The following is a 17,511-nucleotide window of genomic DNA, read 5'->3' on the forward strand; positions in this document are numbered from 1 at the left end:
TTTTGTCTTTTTTTTTTTTTTTTTTTTTTAGCATTGTCTTGCCATCACCCAGGTTGGAAGGCAGTAGCATGATCATAGCTCACTCTAACCTCAAATTCCTGGGCTTACGTGATCTTCCCACCTCAACCTCTTGAGTAGCTAGGAGTACAGGTTCATGCCATCACACCAGCTTTCTGTGTGTGTGTGTAGAGATAGGGTCTTGCTATGTTGTCCAGGTTATTCTCAAACTCCTGACCTCAAGCAATCCTCCTGCCTTAGCCTCCCAAAGTGCTAGGATTATAGGCATGAGTAACCATACCTGCCTCTCTTTCATTTTTGAAGGACAGTTTTGCTGGATGTAGTGTTCTTGTTTGGCAGGGTGTGGGTGTGTGTGTGTGTGTGTGTGTGTTTCTTTCAGCACTTTAACTACACCATCACATTCCCTCTTGCCTATAAGGTTTCTGCTGAGAAACTCCCTGATAATTTTATAAAGTTTCCTTGTATGCAATGACTTGCTTTTTTCCTGCTAGCTTCAAGACTTTGTCTTTGACTGCTGACAGTTTGATTGTAATGTGTGCTTCTTATTGTGGGCCTCTTTGGTTCATCTTAATTGGAGTTCTTTGAGCTTCTTGGGATTGGACGTCCATTTCATTCCTCAGATTTTGGAAATTTGGGTCATTATTTCTTCAATTACATTCTCAATCCCTTTCTCTCCCTCTTCTTCTGGAACTCACATAATGTGTATATTGATCCACTAGATGGTATCCCATAAATCCCTTGGGATTTTTAAATTTTTCTTCATTCTTTTTTTTCTTTTTGTTCCTCTGACTCACTAAATTCAATCTGTCTTCAAGTTACCTGATTCTTCCTTCTGCTTAAGTCTGCTGTTGAACCCCTGTAGTGAATTTTTCAATTCAGTTATTGTATTCTTTGGTTTCAGAATTTGTTTGGTTCTTTGTTTCTGTCTCTATTGACATTCTCATTTCATTCACACATTGTTTTTCTGATTTTTCACAGACTGGCTTCATACAGACAAAGACCTTCAATAAGGTCTTGGCTTCAATAAGCAGCCAAGGTAGATTCTGGGAACCTCCGAATCCTTTCGGTGGGGATGTTACTTCTCTGGGCTCATGCTTGCAATTTCCCAATTATAGACCTTTGCCAGTTTGTTGTTACTTTCAGAAGTGCATAATTTCCTGTTCTTTCTAGTGTCTGTCTGAGGTACTGCAGGTTCTCTGGTAGTACTGCAGCAAGTCTCCCTGCTCTCCTTTGTGCTCAGTGGCCCCCAGGCATTCAAATTATGTTGGCTCCCCATTAGCACCCCAAATTAGGTGACAAATACCAGTCCCTTAGGCAGTTCTCCCAAAAGGCAGAATACTAACACATGTTCTGTTCTTCTCCTTCCTTCCCAAGAGAGAAGCCACAAATTGGGGGCCTTCTCTCAATTGTGCTGAGTGTGTTGACCTCTGTCTCTGGCACCACAGGCCCTCCAGTGTTGCAGCAAGATGTACTTCCCAACTCCATTCTCCCTTGCTTTCAGTGGCCCCCAGGCATCCAGAGTATTCCAGTTCCGTTAGTACATCAAGTTATGCAAGAAAAGAAACCAGTCCACAGGCAGCCCTCCAAAAGGCCAGAACATTAGATGTATGTTCTGCTCTTCTCTTTCCCCCAAGGAAGAACCTGTGACCCAAGCTGGGCTGTGCTGGTTTGAGGACGGGACAATCACAGATAAAGTGAAATGGCTCCTTACCTGTTTCAGTGTGGTTCTTTTTGGCTTCGTGCTTGCCTGGGGTAGTAAAACCTAATTGGTTTTTAGAATTCTACCAAAATAAAGGTATTTTGGTCTGTATATTAAGTCAGTGTTTCTGTGGGGGAAATGGAGGCTGACACCTACCTCCTATTGCACCATCTTGCTGATATCACCATCTCATCTCTTTTTTTTTTTTTTTTTTTGAGATGGAGTCTCGCTGTGTCGCCCGGGCTGGAGTGCAGTGACTGGATCTCAGCTCACTGCAAGCTCCGCCTCCTGGGTTCATGCCATTCTCCTGCCTCAGCCTCCCGAGTATCTGGGACTACAGGCGCCCACCACCTCACCCGGCTAGTTTTTTGTATTTTTTAGTAGAGACGGGGTTTCACCGTGTTAGCCAGGATGGTCTCGATCTCCTGACCTCGTGATCCGCCCGTCTCGGCCTCCCAAAGTGCTGGGATTACAGGCTTCAGCCACCGCACCCGGCTCATCTCTTTCTTATGTGATATTTCATTTAATCCAAAACATTAATTGTAAGACACACTGTAATTTTGGAGTAATTATTGCAATGTGGAAGAAAAAAGATCTCTGGTGATGGTAAGACACCATCTATATAGTAAGATGCAGGCTGGGCACAGTGGCTTACGCTTGTAATCCCAGCACTTTGGAAGACTGAGGCAGGAGGATCTCTTGAGCCCAGGAGTTCAACACCAGCCTGGGCACCACAGTGAGTGTTACATGCAGCCATGTGAAGAGACCATCAAACAGGCTTTGTGTGAGCAATGAGGCTGTTTATTCACTTGGATGCAAGTGGGTTGAGTCAGCAAAGGGAGATGGGGTGGGGAAGTTTTACAGGATTTGGGTAGGTAGTGGAAAATTACAGTTAAAGGTGGTTATCTCTTGTGGGCAGAAGCAGGGGTCACAAGGTGCTTGGTGGGGAGCTCCTGAGACTCATTGTCCAGGGCAGGAATGTCACAAGGTTGATTCATTAGTTAGGGTGGGGCAGGAACAAATCACAATGGTGGAATGTCATCTGTTAAGGCAGGAACTGGTTGTTTCACTTCTTTTGTGATTTTTCAGTTGCTCCAGGCCATCTGAATGTACACGTGCAGGTCACAGAGGTTATGATGGCTTAGTTTGGGCTCAGAGGCCTGACATTCCTGTCTTCCTCCACTGTAAGAGTTACCCAAAGCTCGGCGTCCGTGATGGTCCAGGGGGCTTTTGAGATGATCAGGCAGCATCACTCTTCAGCTGTTAAGCCGAGGAGACCTGGGAAGGAGTCAGCCAGACAGCCTTGGGATTTTGCTCCAGCAGGTCTAGGAGCAGCTGTAATCTGAGTTGGATAGTCTGACTTCCAGTGGAGTCCCACACAGACAGGACAAGGCTTAGGAGAAATCCTGGGCTGCAGGCCTTCCAAGGCCCAGTGGCCAGGCTTCTGTCATTTGAAGCAAGGTCCATAAGGAGGTTTTGAAGGAGTGCCCGGGGGCTGCAGTTTTGTCGTTTTGAGGTTTTTGTGTACTGTAGGCATGGCTGGGGTTTGTCTTACAGCGAAGGCAAACAGTTGCAGCTCTGAAATATGTTGTCGTCGCTTGGCTGTGTCTTCTCTATTGTAAAACACCTTGAAGGCGAGGTTAATTAAGTCTTGTTGTGGGGTTTGAGGGCTGGAATCTAGTTTTTGGGGTTTTTTCCTGTCAGGAGCAGACTGGGTAATAAAATGCATATTAAGAGTAAGCTGGCCAGGCACGGTGGCTCATGCCTGTAATCCCAGCACTTTGGGAGGCCAAGGCGAGTGGATCACGAGGTCAGGAGATCGAGACCATCCTGGTTAACACAATGAAACCCCATCTCTACTAAAAATACAAAAAATTAGCTGGGCGTGGTAGTGGGCGCCTGTAGTCCCAGCTACTCGGGAGGCTAAGGCAGGAGAATAGTGGGAACCTGGGAGGTCGAGCTTGCAGTGAGCCGAGATTGCGCCACTGCACTCCAGCCTGGGCGACAGAGTGAGACTCCGTCTCCAAAAAAAAAAAAGAGTAAGATGGCCTTCTGGCCCTTCTGGGTCTGGGGCTGTAAAGCGTCTGAGGGTAGCCACCAAGCGGGCCATAAACTGAGCTGGGTTTTCGTCCTTACCTTGAGTGGCTTAAGTTTGTCATAATTAATAACTTTGTATGCTGTCCTTTTTAAGCCCCTCAACTAGGCAAGAGACCATGTAATCTTGTCTAGATATATCTTGGGAGCCTGTTTGGTATCCCCACTGGGGATCCTCCTGGGGAACTGCCCTGGTGCCTTCTTGGAGGCCTGGCTAATGACACCGGCAGCTGTCAGAGTGAGACTGGGCTAGGATATAAACTCTTTCTCGCTCATCTGGGGAGAGGGTAGAAGTCAGGATGACATTTAAGTCACTCCAGGTTAAATTGTAGGACAGAGTTAAATATTGGAATTCCTGTACATATTTAGTGGGGTCTGATGAGAAAGAGCCTAAATGCTGGCTGATCTAGTAGAGGTCTAATAGGAAAAAGGCACATGTACCCTGACTATGCCTTCAGCTCCAGTCACCTCTCTAAGAGGAAATTGTTGGGCAGGTGGGGGAGAGCTAGTCACGGAACGAACCTGTAAGCCGACCAGGTGTGAGGAGGGTGATAATAGAAGGGTTATAGGGTTGGGGAGCAGAGGCTGTGGAAGAATTGGAACCCAATTCAGCCTGGTGAGGAGCAGCCAGGGAAGGAGGAGAGACGTCAGAGGGGTCACTGGAAAAGGAGAATTTGGAGGACTCTGAACTTGGGATGGAGACTGAAGCAGCAGACGGGAGAGAAAGAAGGAAAATCTGGGACAAGTTGCATTGGGAGCAGAGACTAGGGAGGGAGGGAAGTATAAAACAGGCCTGGACATAAGGCATCTCAGACCATTTGCCCAATTTTCGACAAAAATTATCTAGGTCTTAAAGGATAGACAAATTGAAAGCACCATTCTCTGGCCACTTGGAACTATTGTCAAGTTTGTACTGGGGTCAAGCAGTATTACAGAAGAAAATAAGATGTTTAGATTTTAGGTCAGGTGTTAGTCAAAGGGGCTTTAGGTTTTTAAGAACACAGGCTAAGGGGGAAGAGGGAGGAATGGATGGCGGAAGGTTGCCCACAGTGGAGAAGGTAACTTTAAAGAGGAAGGTAGAGACATGGAGAAATGGAGGTGGGAACCTACCAGGCTTGCAGTAGGCATCTCTGAGTCCTGGGCTGTAATGTGAGTGAGCAGGCAAAGCAAGCATCCCTGCAATTGACCTGCCACGAAGGGAGTGTGGGTGAATGATCAAGGCAGGCATCCCCACTACGATCAGACACCAAGGGAAGACTGTCTTCCCAAATCCATGACAACATCAGAGTTTTTGAGTTCACGGATAAAATGTGTCACCTTTGTCTCTACTAGAGAGGAAAAAGAACTGGAATTGGAAGGATAGGGAGATTGAAGGGTAGCAAGAGAAGTTGGAGAAGAGAGTGAAGAAGACAGCTTACCCAATTTGAAATTGGTGAGATGTTCCTTGGGCTAGTCTCAGGACCCGAGGTCATAGGTGGATCTCCTCATTGAGTGAGGGTGAGGACAGGGGGCCATCTCCCAAAGGAGCTCCCAACCTGGGTTTTTCGGCATCACATGTTATGCACGTCAGTGTGAAGAGACCACCTAACCAGGCTTTGTATGAGCAACAAGGATATTTATTTTCACTCGGGTGCAAGTGGGCTGAGTCCAAAAAGAGAAACAGCAAAGGGAGATAGGGGTGGGGTAGTTTTATAGGATTTGGGTAGGTAGTGAAAAATTACAGTTAAAGGTGGTTATCTCTTGTGGGCAGGGTTGGGGGTCACAAGGTGCTCAGTGGGGAGCTCCTGAGACTCACTGTCCAGGGCAGGACTGTCACAAGGTTGATTCATTAGTTAGGGTGGGGCAGGAACAAATCACAATGGTGGAATGTTATCAGTTAAGGCAGGAACTGACTGTTTCACTTCTCTTGTGATTCTTCAGTTGCTCCAGGCCATCTGGATGTACACGTGCAGGTCACAGAGGTTATGATGGCTTAGCTTGGGCTCAGAGGCCTGACAGTGAGACCCCCATCTCTAACAAAAATAATTAGCCAGGTGCAGTGGCACACATCTGTGGTCCCAGCTACTGGGGTGGTTGAGGTAGGAGGATTGCTTGAGCTCAGGAAGTGGAGGCTGCAGTGAGCTGTGATCACACTACTGCACTCCAGCCTGGGCAAGAGGGAGACCTTATCTCAGAAAATCAAACAAAAAACGATGCACCATAGTCTTATTGTGGCAATCCAGAGACAGGGTGGGGAGGTGAACGGAGGTGACAGGATAGGAAGCTACTGACATGCCTTAATGTAACTCCTCACTAAGATTCTCAATCTCTAGCAAAGATTCTAAACTTGTCAAAAGAGCTGAGTTCTGTGACAGGACTAATGGGGACAAAATAGAAAAGGTTTGTACAGATCACAGGAATCTCAGGCAAGAGATTATGAGGTCATAAACCCCAGGAATCTGCAGAAATTGTGTGGAAGGTTTGAAATTTCCCATTCTGTGGAATTGGCAATGCTCTGAGGCAATCATACAGAACTCTCTGTGGATCAGGAGGGTCCTAATTGGCACCTGGTTTACACACTGAGCATGTTTCCAAATCACTCATCCCCCTTTAGTTTATCCTCTACACTAGCCCAAGTGCTTTTCCTAAATAAAGGGTGAATGTTATCATGTCATTCCCAAGCTTTAAAATTCCTTATTGTACACAGTCCAAAATTTCTTAACCTGGCATCCAACACAAGGGCCTCCTCTCCTCCTCACACAGGGCACACTATCAAACATTTCATTATTTCCTAAAACACTAAGCCTTCTCTTCCATCTGAAATAACCTTTCCCTTTCCTCTCTTTTCTCTGCTATAAACACCTATTCATTCAGAACAAATTCAATCATCCTTTCAGATTCCCCTCTCCTGTGAAGTTAACCATTCCCACCTGTGTTCCCCGAGGACCTTGTTCAGAGTGGTTTCACTTCCTCTGCGTTCCATGCAGGAAGGACTATGTCTTTTTTTTTTCTTTTGTGATGGAGTCTCGCTCTGTCGCCCAGGCTGGAGTGCAGTGGCGCCATCTCAGCTCACTGCAAGCTCCGCCTCCCGGGTTCACGCTATTCTCCTGCCTCAGCCTCCTGAGTAGCTGGGACTACAGGTGCCTGCCACCACACCTGGCTAATTTTCATATTTTAGTAGAGATGGGGTTTCACCGTATTAGCCAGGATGGTCTCGATCTCCTAACCTCGTGATCTGCCCGCCTCGGCTTCCCAAGTGCTGGGATTACAGGAGGCAGCCACTGTGCCCAGCCAGGAAGGACTATATCTTACCCACTTCTGGGCCCCACCGTCCAGTACAGGCCAGGTTAAGGTACTCCCCCGGCTTCTACAGCATCCTGGGTACAACTGTAATGACACCTATCATCCTGCATTGCAACTCTGGATTTGTGTGGCAATCTCCTGCGCTAGAAATCAGGGGCCACATTGTCTTCAGTCTCAGTATTACAAGTGACTAAGGGGGAAGCAGGAAAAGAGGGAGAGGAAGAGAAGAAAGAGTAGATGGAGTGAGGGAGAAAGGGAAAAAGTAAGGGCAATGAAGGAGAAAATAAAGTTTAAAAGGAAGTTAGTGAATAAATGGACTAGTCAGGACTCAAAAGCACTGACTCATACAAAAAAACTTAGCATATAAGTTACGGTCAAAAAAGGGCAAGTGAGCTGGGCACAGTGGCTCACATCTGCAATCCCAGCACTTTGGGAGGCTGAGGCAAGTGGATCACCTGAGGTCAGGATCAGCCTGGCCAACATGGCAAAATCCTGTCTCTACTAAAAATACAAAAAGTAGTCAGGCGTTGTGGCACATGCCTGTAATCCCAGCTACTCGGGAGGTTGACGCAGAAGAATTGCTTGAACTCGGGAGGCGGAGGTTGCAGTGAACCAAGATCGCACCACTGCCCTCCAGCCTGGGCAACAGAGTGAGACTCCATCTCAAAAAAAAAAAAGGGACAAGTGATATCGGCTGGGGAGTTATGTTCCAAAGCAGGGGCCTGGTACATTGGTCGTAGGCCCAACTGGCAGCAGACACTCTTACAAAAGTCACAGCGGGGACTGGGCACAGTGGCTCATGCCTGTAATCCCAGCACTTTGGGAGGCTGAGACAGGCGGATCACCTGAGGTTGGGAGTCTGAGATCAGCCTGACCAACATAGAGAAACCCCGCCTCTACTAAAAATACAAAATTAGCCAGGTGTGGTGGCACAGGCCTGTAATCTCAGCTACTTGGGAGGCTGAGGCAGGAGAATCGTTTGAATCTGGGAGGTGGAGGTTGCGGTAAGCTGAGAACGCGCCATTGCACTCTAGCTTCGGCAATAAGAACGAAACTCTGTCTCAAAAACAAAAAACAAAAAATGTCACAGTGGTCGTCACAAAGTCTCCAAGTCAGAAAGGAGTCAGACCAAGCTTCCCAGACTGAGAGGGAATCTGTAGACCTAGCTTGATAGTGGGTATAATGAAGAGCTTGGCCTTGGGATCAGACATACCTGAATTAAGTCCCAACTCTGCCAAGAGGTCTGGTCATTTAACCTCACAGAATTTTCTTGCCTTGAACATGGGGACATTACTACCTTAAAGGATAGTATGGGCCGGGCGCGGTGGCTCAAGCCTGTAATCCCAGCACTTTGGGAGGCTGAGACGGGCGGATCACGAGGTCAGGAGATCGAGACCATCCTGGCTAACATGGTGAAACCCCGTCTCTACTAAAATACAAAACTAGCCGGGCGAGGTGGCGGGCGCCTGTAGTCCCAGCTACTCGGGAGGCTGAGGCAGGAGAATGGCGTAAACCCGGGAGGCGGAGCTTGCAGTGAGCTGAGATCTGGCCACTGCACTCCAGTCCGGGCGACAGAGCGAGACTCCACCTCAAAAAAAAAAAAAAAGGATAGTATGAAGATTAGAGATAAGAGGTGTACAATAATTGGCACTTAGTAGGGTTTAAAAGATGGTGATCTTTATTATTAGGGTGTGTGCCAACTCACACACACATTTGGGTGACTATATGTTTAAAATATATTGTGTGGAGATTTTCAAGGAATCGGAAAATGCGTATGAAATAAAAGTGCTTGGTAAACAATAAAGTACCCTATAAATATAAAGGAATCATTTGGGAAGTCTTTTATAGTTGGACAAAATACAGGACTTGAATTTGGGCAGCAGTTCAGGTCCTACACTCTGCATTTACTTGCTCTGTAACCTTGGGCAAGTCACTTTCTCCATCAGCCTAGTTCTACATATGGCAAATGCAGGTCACTGTTAGTTGCTGTGAGAATTCAATGAGTGTAAAGTTCCTAGCACATCTCTTCCTGGTGAGCGGCAGGGTCCCCATGTTAGGCAAGGTTATGGGTGATGTCAGTTCCAAGCCTAGTGCCAGAATCACACTCTGCCAACTGGCTACAACTGAAGAGGACCCCTCACTCTGGAAGAGTAGGGCCCCAGATTCACAAGAGAGGTAGACAGAGGTCTTTTGTATTTGTTAGAGGAAGGGTTCTTTTGTATTTGTTAGAGGAAAACTGGGTGAACACTAAACTTCGATGTAGAAAACACTGAAATCTGCCATGTGGAGCCAGGCCTAAACCAGGAGGACAGGAAACCAGACATAATCTGTGCTAAGCTGTTTCAGCCTTGGGGACTAAACTATTGCTACTAAAAGCAAAGACTCTCATTATGGGTTTTAAGATTTCTCTCACCTTATCCCACCCTTCACCCCCTACTCCCTGTCACTGCCATTCTTCCTAGTCACAGAGTAAGTGCTCAATCAATAACATTGAGGGCCAGGTGTGGTGGTGTGCACCGGCAGTCCCAGCTACTAGGGACACTGAGGTGGGAGGATCACTTGAGCCCAGGAGATCAAGGCTGCAGTGAGCTGTCATCACACCACTGCACTCCAGCCCAGGTGACAGAGCAAGATCCTGTCTCAAGATAAAATAAAGTTGACCTCAAAATAAAGTTGAAAAGGTTCTCATGCTCGGTACTGACTTGCCACAGAGCAAATGGTCCAAAGCCATATTAAGAGGCCACACTGGCTCCTACCTCCAGGCAAGTCTCCTAAGTGGCTCCTCCTTCAGAAGCTAAAAGGTCAATCTGGTGAAAACAGCAATAGCTGACAGTCAGGGAGGCCCAAGTTTGAACTCTGCTCCACAACATACTTGCTGTTATGACTTCACAGCAAGTGACTTTATCTTTACTCACTTCCATGTCCTCTTCTTATTCCTTTGAGGGTTGCTGTGACAACTACATGAGATAAAGAATGTAAATGTGACTGATGGAATCAATTGCATGTAGTGGATGCTCAATTAATGTTAGTTCCTTTCCTTTCCCCCTTCTCCTCAAAGGCCCCAGAAACTCAGTCGGCTTTCTTTTGCTTTCCAGAGCATCTACTCATCTTAGAATTCAACTCCCTTCCAGAGTGGGTTCAGTGGGACAATCTCCCCAGCTCCCCACTTCCCCAAAGAAGTACACGGGTCCTTTTCATTGAAGGGTTTTACTGCTAATCACTCTGGGGAAAACAGAGGCAGGTTGGGGAGGTTGGGGGAGGGATAACAAGTAACAAACATCGGGGAGTGTGAAGGTCCCTGGGTCATGGCTCCCTGAGGGTTTCCCTTTCATTTCTAAGGCAGGACCTCAGATCTCTTCTCCAGACCAAGGAGGCCCCTTCCATTGAGAAGGTCACTCCTCCCAGCCCAGAGATCTAGAAGCAAAGTTGGGGCACAATAGGTGGGAACTAGCAGGACACTGCAGTGCACTCCTACCTAAGCAAGTTCACAGACAATTTGGAGAACCTTCAGATAGTGACACCCATCTCATAGGTACTTCCTCAAAGGCCAGGGGACTGCTGCCTTAATGACACGAGCATGTTCTGAGCCTACCCTATTTCTCTTTCACCCCAAGAAAGTGAAGCCAAGACTGGGTCCTCTGACTTTTCAGCACGAGAAATTGGCCTGGAAAGAGGCAAGGGTTTTTACTCCAGAGTCCCTTATCAGGACTTCCTGAGATCCTGACTTCAGAGGCAATACAAAACCATTTTCCAAAGTGGGATGAAGGGCTTGAGGTCCGGGTAGCAGCAGCAGATGCTAAAGATCTTCCTCCAATAGGTTGGGGTCTCTCACTCTCTCTCCCTCACTCTAAATGGGGCTCTCCTTCAGCTGGAATCTTTCCCAGCCTGCTCGCCCAAGTGAGTTTTCTGGTGGCGGATGAGATTCGAGCTCCGGGAGAAGTGTTTCCCACACACAGTGCACCGGTAAGGCTTCTCTCCTCTGTGGGTCCTCTGGTGAGCTCCAAAGTTAGAGATATCGCTGAAGGTCCGCCCACACTCAGTGCACTCATAAGGTCTCTCACCTGTGTGGGTGCGGTGATGCACGCCAAAGCTGGAGCTGTTGCTGAAGCTCTTCCCACACTCACAGCAGATGTAGGGTGCTGGCTCCAGGTGGGTCCGGTGATGCACAGCTAGTGTGGCGCTCTGGCTGAAGCTCTTGCCACAGATGTCACAGCGGTATGGCCGCTTGCCTAGGTGATCTTGCTGGTGTGTGGTGAGGTCTGAGCGCCGCCGAAAGCTCTCCTGACACTTGGGGCATTTGTAGTGTTTCTCTTCCAGGTGGATCCGCTCGTGCCGGATGCGGTTGGAGCTTCTCGAGAAGCTCTTGCCACATTCAGAACACTTGTAAGGCTTCTCGCCAGTGTGGATCCGCTGGTGTGTTCTCAGGTTGGAGGTATTATTGAAGGTTTTGCCACACTGGGCACATATAAAGGGCTTCTCATCTGCCTCATGCCTTGGATGAGCAATGGGATCCCCTGGCTCTCGAGCCGGGACAGTGACTTTCTGCCACGGTTTTTTTGGATGAGTTTCTTGCAGTTCATCCAACAGGCTCTCTTGCCCATGCTCCTTCTCCCCAGGTGGGCTCCAAGAACCCTCTGAGTCATCCACTCTCCAAGGCTTACCCCCTTCCCCTTCCTCAGGCAGGTGTGGTTCTGGACTCTGCTCCTTCTCACTGCCCATCTCTGAACCCTGAGAATGAACACAAATGGCCAACACCTTTATTCTTTGGGTTGGGCCAGATCATAGGGAATCTTTTGTTCAGTTTGAAGGGTATACACCTTCCCCATGGGACCATCCATTAGAAATAACTTCAATCAACTGGAATACTTGGATAGAACACCTTTACTTGCTACCTTTTAAGTGACAAACTTTTAGAGATATTTAAAGCTACCCACCAGAGCAAAAAGAAGGCACCGGCTTTGTTCACCACCACCAGATGATATTTGTGCCATTTGAATAATGTTACTCTTCTTGATACCACTAAGCAATGACAATCCAGACTATAATTCATGGGCAAGTAAAAGAGCTTTCATTTTGGGATAAGTGCAATTTTTCTGCCTAACTATAAGTTAACTGTAACTCTTTTTATGTTTAATCCCTTTTGAAAAGCCTTCCTTATAAGTATCCATCTATTTGCCAGACTTCAAAATGAACAAAACAAAACCTCTAAATCTTGAGGCTCTCCTAGGTGACAAGGCCCAGCTTTGGCTTTTCTTGAGATTTCTGCCACTCTACCCCTCTCCAGACCACAGCAGAATCTAGCAAGTAAACATCTGGGTTAATACCTGGGACCTCCAGGACCTACTGTGGGGCCTGGGCTGTGTTTCTTCTGATCAGTCAGTGCCCTCCACTACATTCTCAAACACCACACAAAGCCCCACCCACTGCCCCCCCCCACACGCATGCACGCACACAAGCAAGCAGAATCACACATACACACTCACATCATATACAAAGCCACATTCTCATGTGACACAGTCATACTCACATACTAGACACACTTACATTCTCATACCACACACACAACAGCCACACTACACACCACACACCTACACACCACACACAACCATACATTATCACACCACACACATACACACTACATACACACACAACATATAGCCACATACCACAGCCACACACATATATAGTTACATATATGTCTACACACATATACCCACACACCACACACAAGCACACACTCACATACCAAGTACACACAAAGATAAACACAGACACACAAACCACACTCCCCACACCCCACCCCAAAACTAAACACATAAGAGTGCCCAGCACAGGCCTTGATTTGTGCAAACATCAGTAAATGTGTGCTAAGCTGCACAGACTCCTTTAGGTTCCTACAGCCAAGGACAGGGAAAGAGTTGGGGTGAAAAGTACCTCTGATGAGAGTGATAGCATTTCCTCCAGGCCTTGAAGAAATAACGACATTTCAGCAGAGTGGGCTGGTGAACAGAGTGACATGAACAAAGGGATGAGGGAGGGAAGCACAAACTATCACAGGACACTGATGATAGAAAATGAAAGACTGATAATTCCTTCAAGTCTGCAAGTATTTCTGGAAAAAAACACAGAATGAAGAAAGAGGTACTGACTACATTTAGGGCTGGATTACAACTGTGACACATACTAACTTTACTACTCTCTGCAAATTATTCAACCACTCTGAGCTTAAACTCCCTCATCACTAAAATTGTGATACCTACCCACACTACAAGACTCTGTATTAGAAAAAAAATGCCTGTAATACTCAGCAGAGTGTGTGACACATGCTGTCAATCAGCAAATAGCAGCTGCTGTTACAACTGTTGAAGACACTATATCCAGGCCCTGTGAAGAACACAAGAAAAAGATCTTTTAAACGATCTCATTAAGAAAAAACTTTTAACTTAAAAATAGCATAAAACTGTATATAACCTTCTAAAATATGAAATACAGACAGATCCTCAACTCTTTAAGAACCAGAGATTGACAAGCTTTTTCTGTAAAGGGCCAGATAATATTTAGTAAATATTTATGGCCATGGGATATCTGCTGTAACTATTCAGTTCTGCCACTGTATCATGAATCATTAAAGCAGCCATATATAAGACATAAAGGAGTAAGTGTGGCTGTGTTCCAATAAAACTTTATTTAAAACAACAGGAAGTGAGCTGTAATTTACTAATCCCTGTTAGTGTTCCTTGAAGAATTTAGATAATCAATATGAAAAATAATTGACTTGCTTTACTTCCAAAAATGCAAGTAAACATGAGAAACTATTCCGTGATACTTAGACAGTTTCCTGACCATCCTTTAAAAAATTAAAGTCACTCCCACACTCCCAGTCCCCCCGCCCCATAGCACATCTTACCTTCTGACATTTTCTTTACGTCAATTATTTATTGTCTGCTTCCCTAAAACATAAGTTCCATGAGAGCTGGTGCCTTTGTGTTTTTTTGGGGGTGTTTTTTTTTTTTTCAATTTACCAATGTAACCAAAACTCCTAGAGTAGTGGCAGCCATATACAGTAGATCCTTCATAAGTATTTGTTGAATGAGTTGAATAAAACACCAGCTCTGTCTTCAGAACCCAGTTCATGGTTACTTGTGTCTATTCTCACCCACTTTTCCTCAGCAATCTCCTGTTTCCTGCCTACTTTCTCCTTTATGCACTCACAGAATCTTGTGCTTGCCTTATAGTGGTTTGCAATTACCTACTTTACATGTCTGTTTCTACTAGCAGTTTATAAGCAACTTGAGGAAAGGGACTGGGTCATATTAGTAATCTCCTTCTGCAGCATAAAGTTGGGTGCTCAAATGTCTTTGAATGTGTAAGTGACAGAATGTGATCTTAATTCACACCACCATCCCATCCCCCACCCCCTGCCCTGCTCCCATCTGACCCACGGCTACAGTATCTCTATGCAATGAGCTATTCGGCCTCCATTCCAAAATTGCTATTCTGAGAACCTATAATTTACCAAGCTCCAGCTCTACCCAGGGCTGGATGCTAGGTCAATGTAAGAGCAAAAGGATTTAGGATTATGATTACCACTCACAGTTTGTGATACAGTGTAGTGAAACAGACCATGAACTCCAGAAATTGTCTTACAATGCAGAAGGTTAAGTTCAGGGGACAGGGGCAGCAACTGGGCCTTAGTCACCTTTGTACCCACTCCTTAGTGTCTAACACAGCACTGGCACATTATTAACATTTTTCAAAGCTCATATCAAGTGCTAAGCTGTGGACTAAGCACCATACATGAATCATCTAATTTCACTTCACATCATCCTTATTTTAGAGATGAGAAAGCTGAGGCTCAGAGAAATTAAGTACCTTGCCCAAGGGCCCACAGCAAATAAGTGGCAGAACTGGGGCCTATGCCCATCACTTCAAAGCCAGTGCTTTTAACCATTATACCAGTACTGAAGGAAAAAAGGAGAGAAGACGGGAAGGAAGGAAATAAATAAAAACAGTACCGCTGAAGTTCACATGACACAGGTGTATCTCCCTGATGAGATCAGGGTTGAGCAGTTTCATGGAAGAGTAGGTATTTGACCTAAGACTTGCAGGATGGGTAAGACTGGGACTTGCAGAGATAGAGAGCCAATAACCTACTGAGAAGAGAGTGAAGCTGAAGTACAGAGGCACTTTCACATCACACTGCAGAGATTTTAGGGGAAAAGGGGTCTATTGGGCTTTGTCTTCCTGGGGGCTCAGCTGCACAGGGAGAAGCATAGGTGGAAGGGGCCGAGAAGTGGAGAAGGGGCCAGGTCTAAGAATTAAGAGCCAAGAAGACGGGGCTAGTGATCACAGATGATGACTGTGAAGGGGCTAGGTTAAAGGGAAGGGGCCAAGCCATAGTGCAGTATGGAGGGCCAAAGTTACAGGTCTTTGGGGCCAAGTCAAGGGCTGTGGGGAGGAAGGGGAGAGAGGAGCTATGAAAGACCAAGGGCAAAGTGTTGACGAACAGGGTAATTGTACAGGGAAGCTAGATAACGGGTGAAAGATAGAGGAGGACCAAGGAAGTCAGAGGGTCGCAGGAGATGGTCAGGGAAGAGGGAGCAAAGACTGCCAGAAGTGTCATAGGGCCAGGATCCAAGAGGCTGGGTTGTGTGTTGCGGGGCGGGGAGAAGCCAGTGGCGGAGGCCCAAGGGGACAACAGCTGGTTTCAGAGATTGCCGGCGGGCTTGGGGCCGGAGGGGTGGGAGAGGAGGAAGGGCTGACCCTAAACGTATGGTCAGTGGCAAGAGTGCCGTATACTCAAACCCAACAGAAGGGCCGGGGAATAGGGTGGGGACAGCCACCTGGCTGCGTCGGCCGGGGACCAGGGCCGAGGGTCGGGGCGGAGGGACCACAAGGCCCCTTGGCTTCCCACTCGGTTCAGGGAGCAAAGCAGCAGCCCCCAACTCCTCGGTGAGAGTGAAGTGGCCGTGTACAGAGTTTCCCGCGAGGTCGTGTCCACCTCCCCCCGCGACCTCGGGCCCAACCCGGACCCACCTCACTCCCGCCGCTCGGTCAGGTACAGCACCGCCTCTGTAGGCAAGGGAAGGTGCTGGGGCCGGAGCCGGAACCCAGGAAGGATCCGCCCTACTACTCCAGGATTGGTTTCTTAAGCTAATCCTTTGTTTCCATTGGCTACTATAACTGCCACAACGCAAGCGACCTGGCGGGACCGCCAATAAGCTTTGACCTCCGGCGTGGCATGCTGGGAGTTGTAGTCCTAAGGAAGGGCGTAGACTCGGAGAAAACTTGCGAAGTTTAGAACGGAGCTGAAAAGATTGGGTTCCGTCCTAAGGTGGGATTTCCTTCCGTGCTCGCGCGTTCAACCCCAAGTCTCAGGGCCACTCGTCTGGGAAGTTGTAGAATCTGTATAGCTAACCTACACAACCTCCAAGGGGGCACGTACTCAGAGTTCCTTCTTTACTTTGAGTTGGTAACCCTTGACCGTCCTGTAAACATCCAACGAAGCCAAGAGTATGGCACCTCACTCAAGGTTTAATAACTTAAAATCAAAGGAGGGTAGAGCTGGAAGGGAGTTTAAAGATAAAATAACCCATTCTCCTTATCGGAGAAGCGAAAAGTACCCTGTCCAAGGAGCAACCTCCAGGTCTCCCAGCGTCCCTGAGTAGGGATTTTCCTGGGCTCTGCATGCATCCCTAATTAAGCCGGACACTTATTCATCAATCCAGACACAACAAGATCACCAAAGTATCCAGGCCTATGTCATTTTTTTCAGGTTTTATTTTTTTAAATAATAAAAGGCTAATGGAATACGTAAACTAACTACAGGCTTCTCATAGCTGCACAATGTTTCAGTGCAAAGAACAAGGAGCATTGCCTTCAGAGCTAGATAAATCAAGTATAAAACCCCGCTCTACCACCTAGCCATTTGGAGTACCAACTTCCTCCCCCATAAAATCCCTGGCAGAATCACTGTAAGGATATTTTATATACATACATATATACTCATGCATGTGTATGTGTGTATGCATATACACATACATATATATGTATATATGTTGTATATAGTTGTAAGGTTATATGTATGTATAATACATATATTGAGGTTATTTCTTGATGACATTAACATTCAAATCAGTAGACTGATATGTATATACATATATTACAGTGTATATATACACATATACATTAATTATACATATTGTACTATACATGGCGTGTATGTGATAATGTATACATACATATGTGTATATATGCATACATATACACATGCATACATGTTATATACATATGCACCAATATAATATGTATATATCCACATACATATATACATGTGTATATGTATGTATGTAAGTATTCTGCCTCCACAAGCTGACAATGTGAGTTAGTTTTAAGATTGGGATATTCAGGAACGCATG

The 17,511-nt window shown here is 46.5% G+C and overlaps 1 protein-coding gene and 1 pseudogene across 11 annotated transcripts in view; both read right to left on the bottom strand.

Annotated features, from left to right (window-relative positions):
- The window catches only part of LOC108535715 (V-type proton ATPase subunit E 1 pseudogene), a 32,324-nt pseudogene extending 16,154 nt beyond the window's left edge, over window positions 1–16,170 (bottom strand). Inside the window, exon 1 of the transcript XR_001887311.1 lies at window positions 16,130–16,170. The product of XR_001887311.1 is annotated as a V-type proton ATPase subunit E 1 pseudogene (transcript). The remainder of the gene's footprint in view (window positions 1–16,129) is intronic.
- ZNF691 (zinc finger protein 691) lies at window positions 10,285–16,214 on the bottom strand. Of its 10 annotated transcripts, none has more exons than XM_017881961.1 (4): window positions 16,130–16,214; window positions 13,354–13,477; window positions 13,028–13,205; window positions 10,285–11,821 (listed from the first exon to the last, which is right to left on the bottom strand). In XM_017881961.1, the coding sequence occupies exons 3-4, from the start codon at window positions 13,109–13,111 to the stop codon at window positions 10,958–10,960; spliced, it is 948 nt and encodes a 315-aa protein (XP_017737450.1). In that variant the 5' UTR covers window positions 13,112–13,205; window positions 13,354–13,477; window positions 16,130–16,214; the 3' UTR covers window positions 10,285–10,957. The 10 variants fall into 10 exon arrangements, with proteins under 10 accessions (XP_017737450.1, XP_017737456.1, XP_017737452.1 ...); XM_017881967.1 differs by having other exon boundaries at window positions 13,028–13,092; window positions 16,130–16,200; XM_017881963.1 differs by adding an exon at window positions 15,109–15,246 and having other exon boundaries at window positions 13,028–13,477; window positions 16,130–16,164.
- Window positions 16,215–17,511: the final 1,297 nt, after the last annotated feature.

The sequence above is a fragment of the Rhinopithecus bieti genome, unplaced genomic scaffold (assembly GCF_001698545.2).
Source record: "Rhinopithecus bieti isolate Rb0 unplaced genomic scaffold, ASM169854v2 scaffold_12155, whole genome shotgun sequence".
Taxonomy (NCBI): Eukaryota; Metazoa; Chordata; class Mammalia; order Primates; family Cercopithecidae; genus Rhinopithecus; species Rhinopithecus bieti.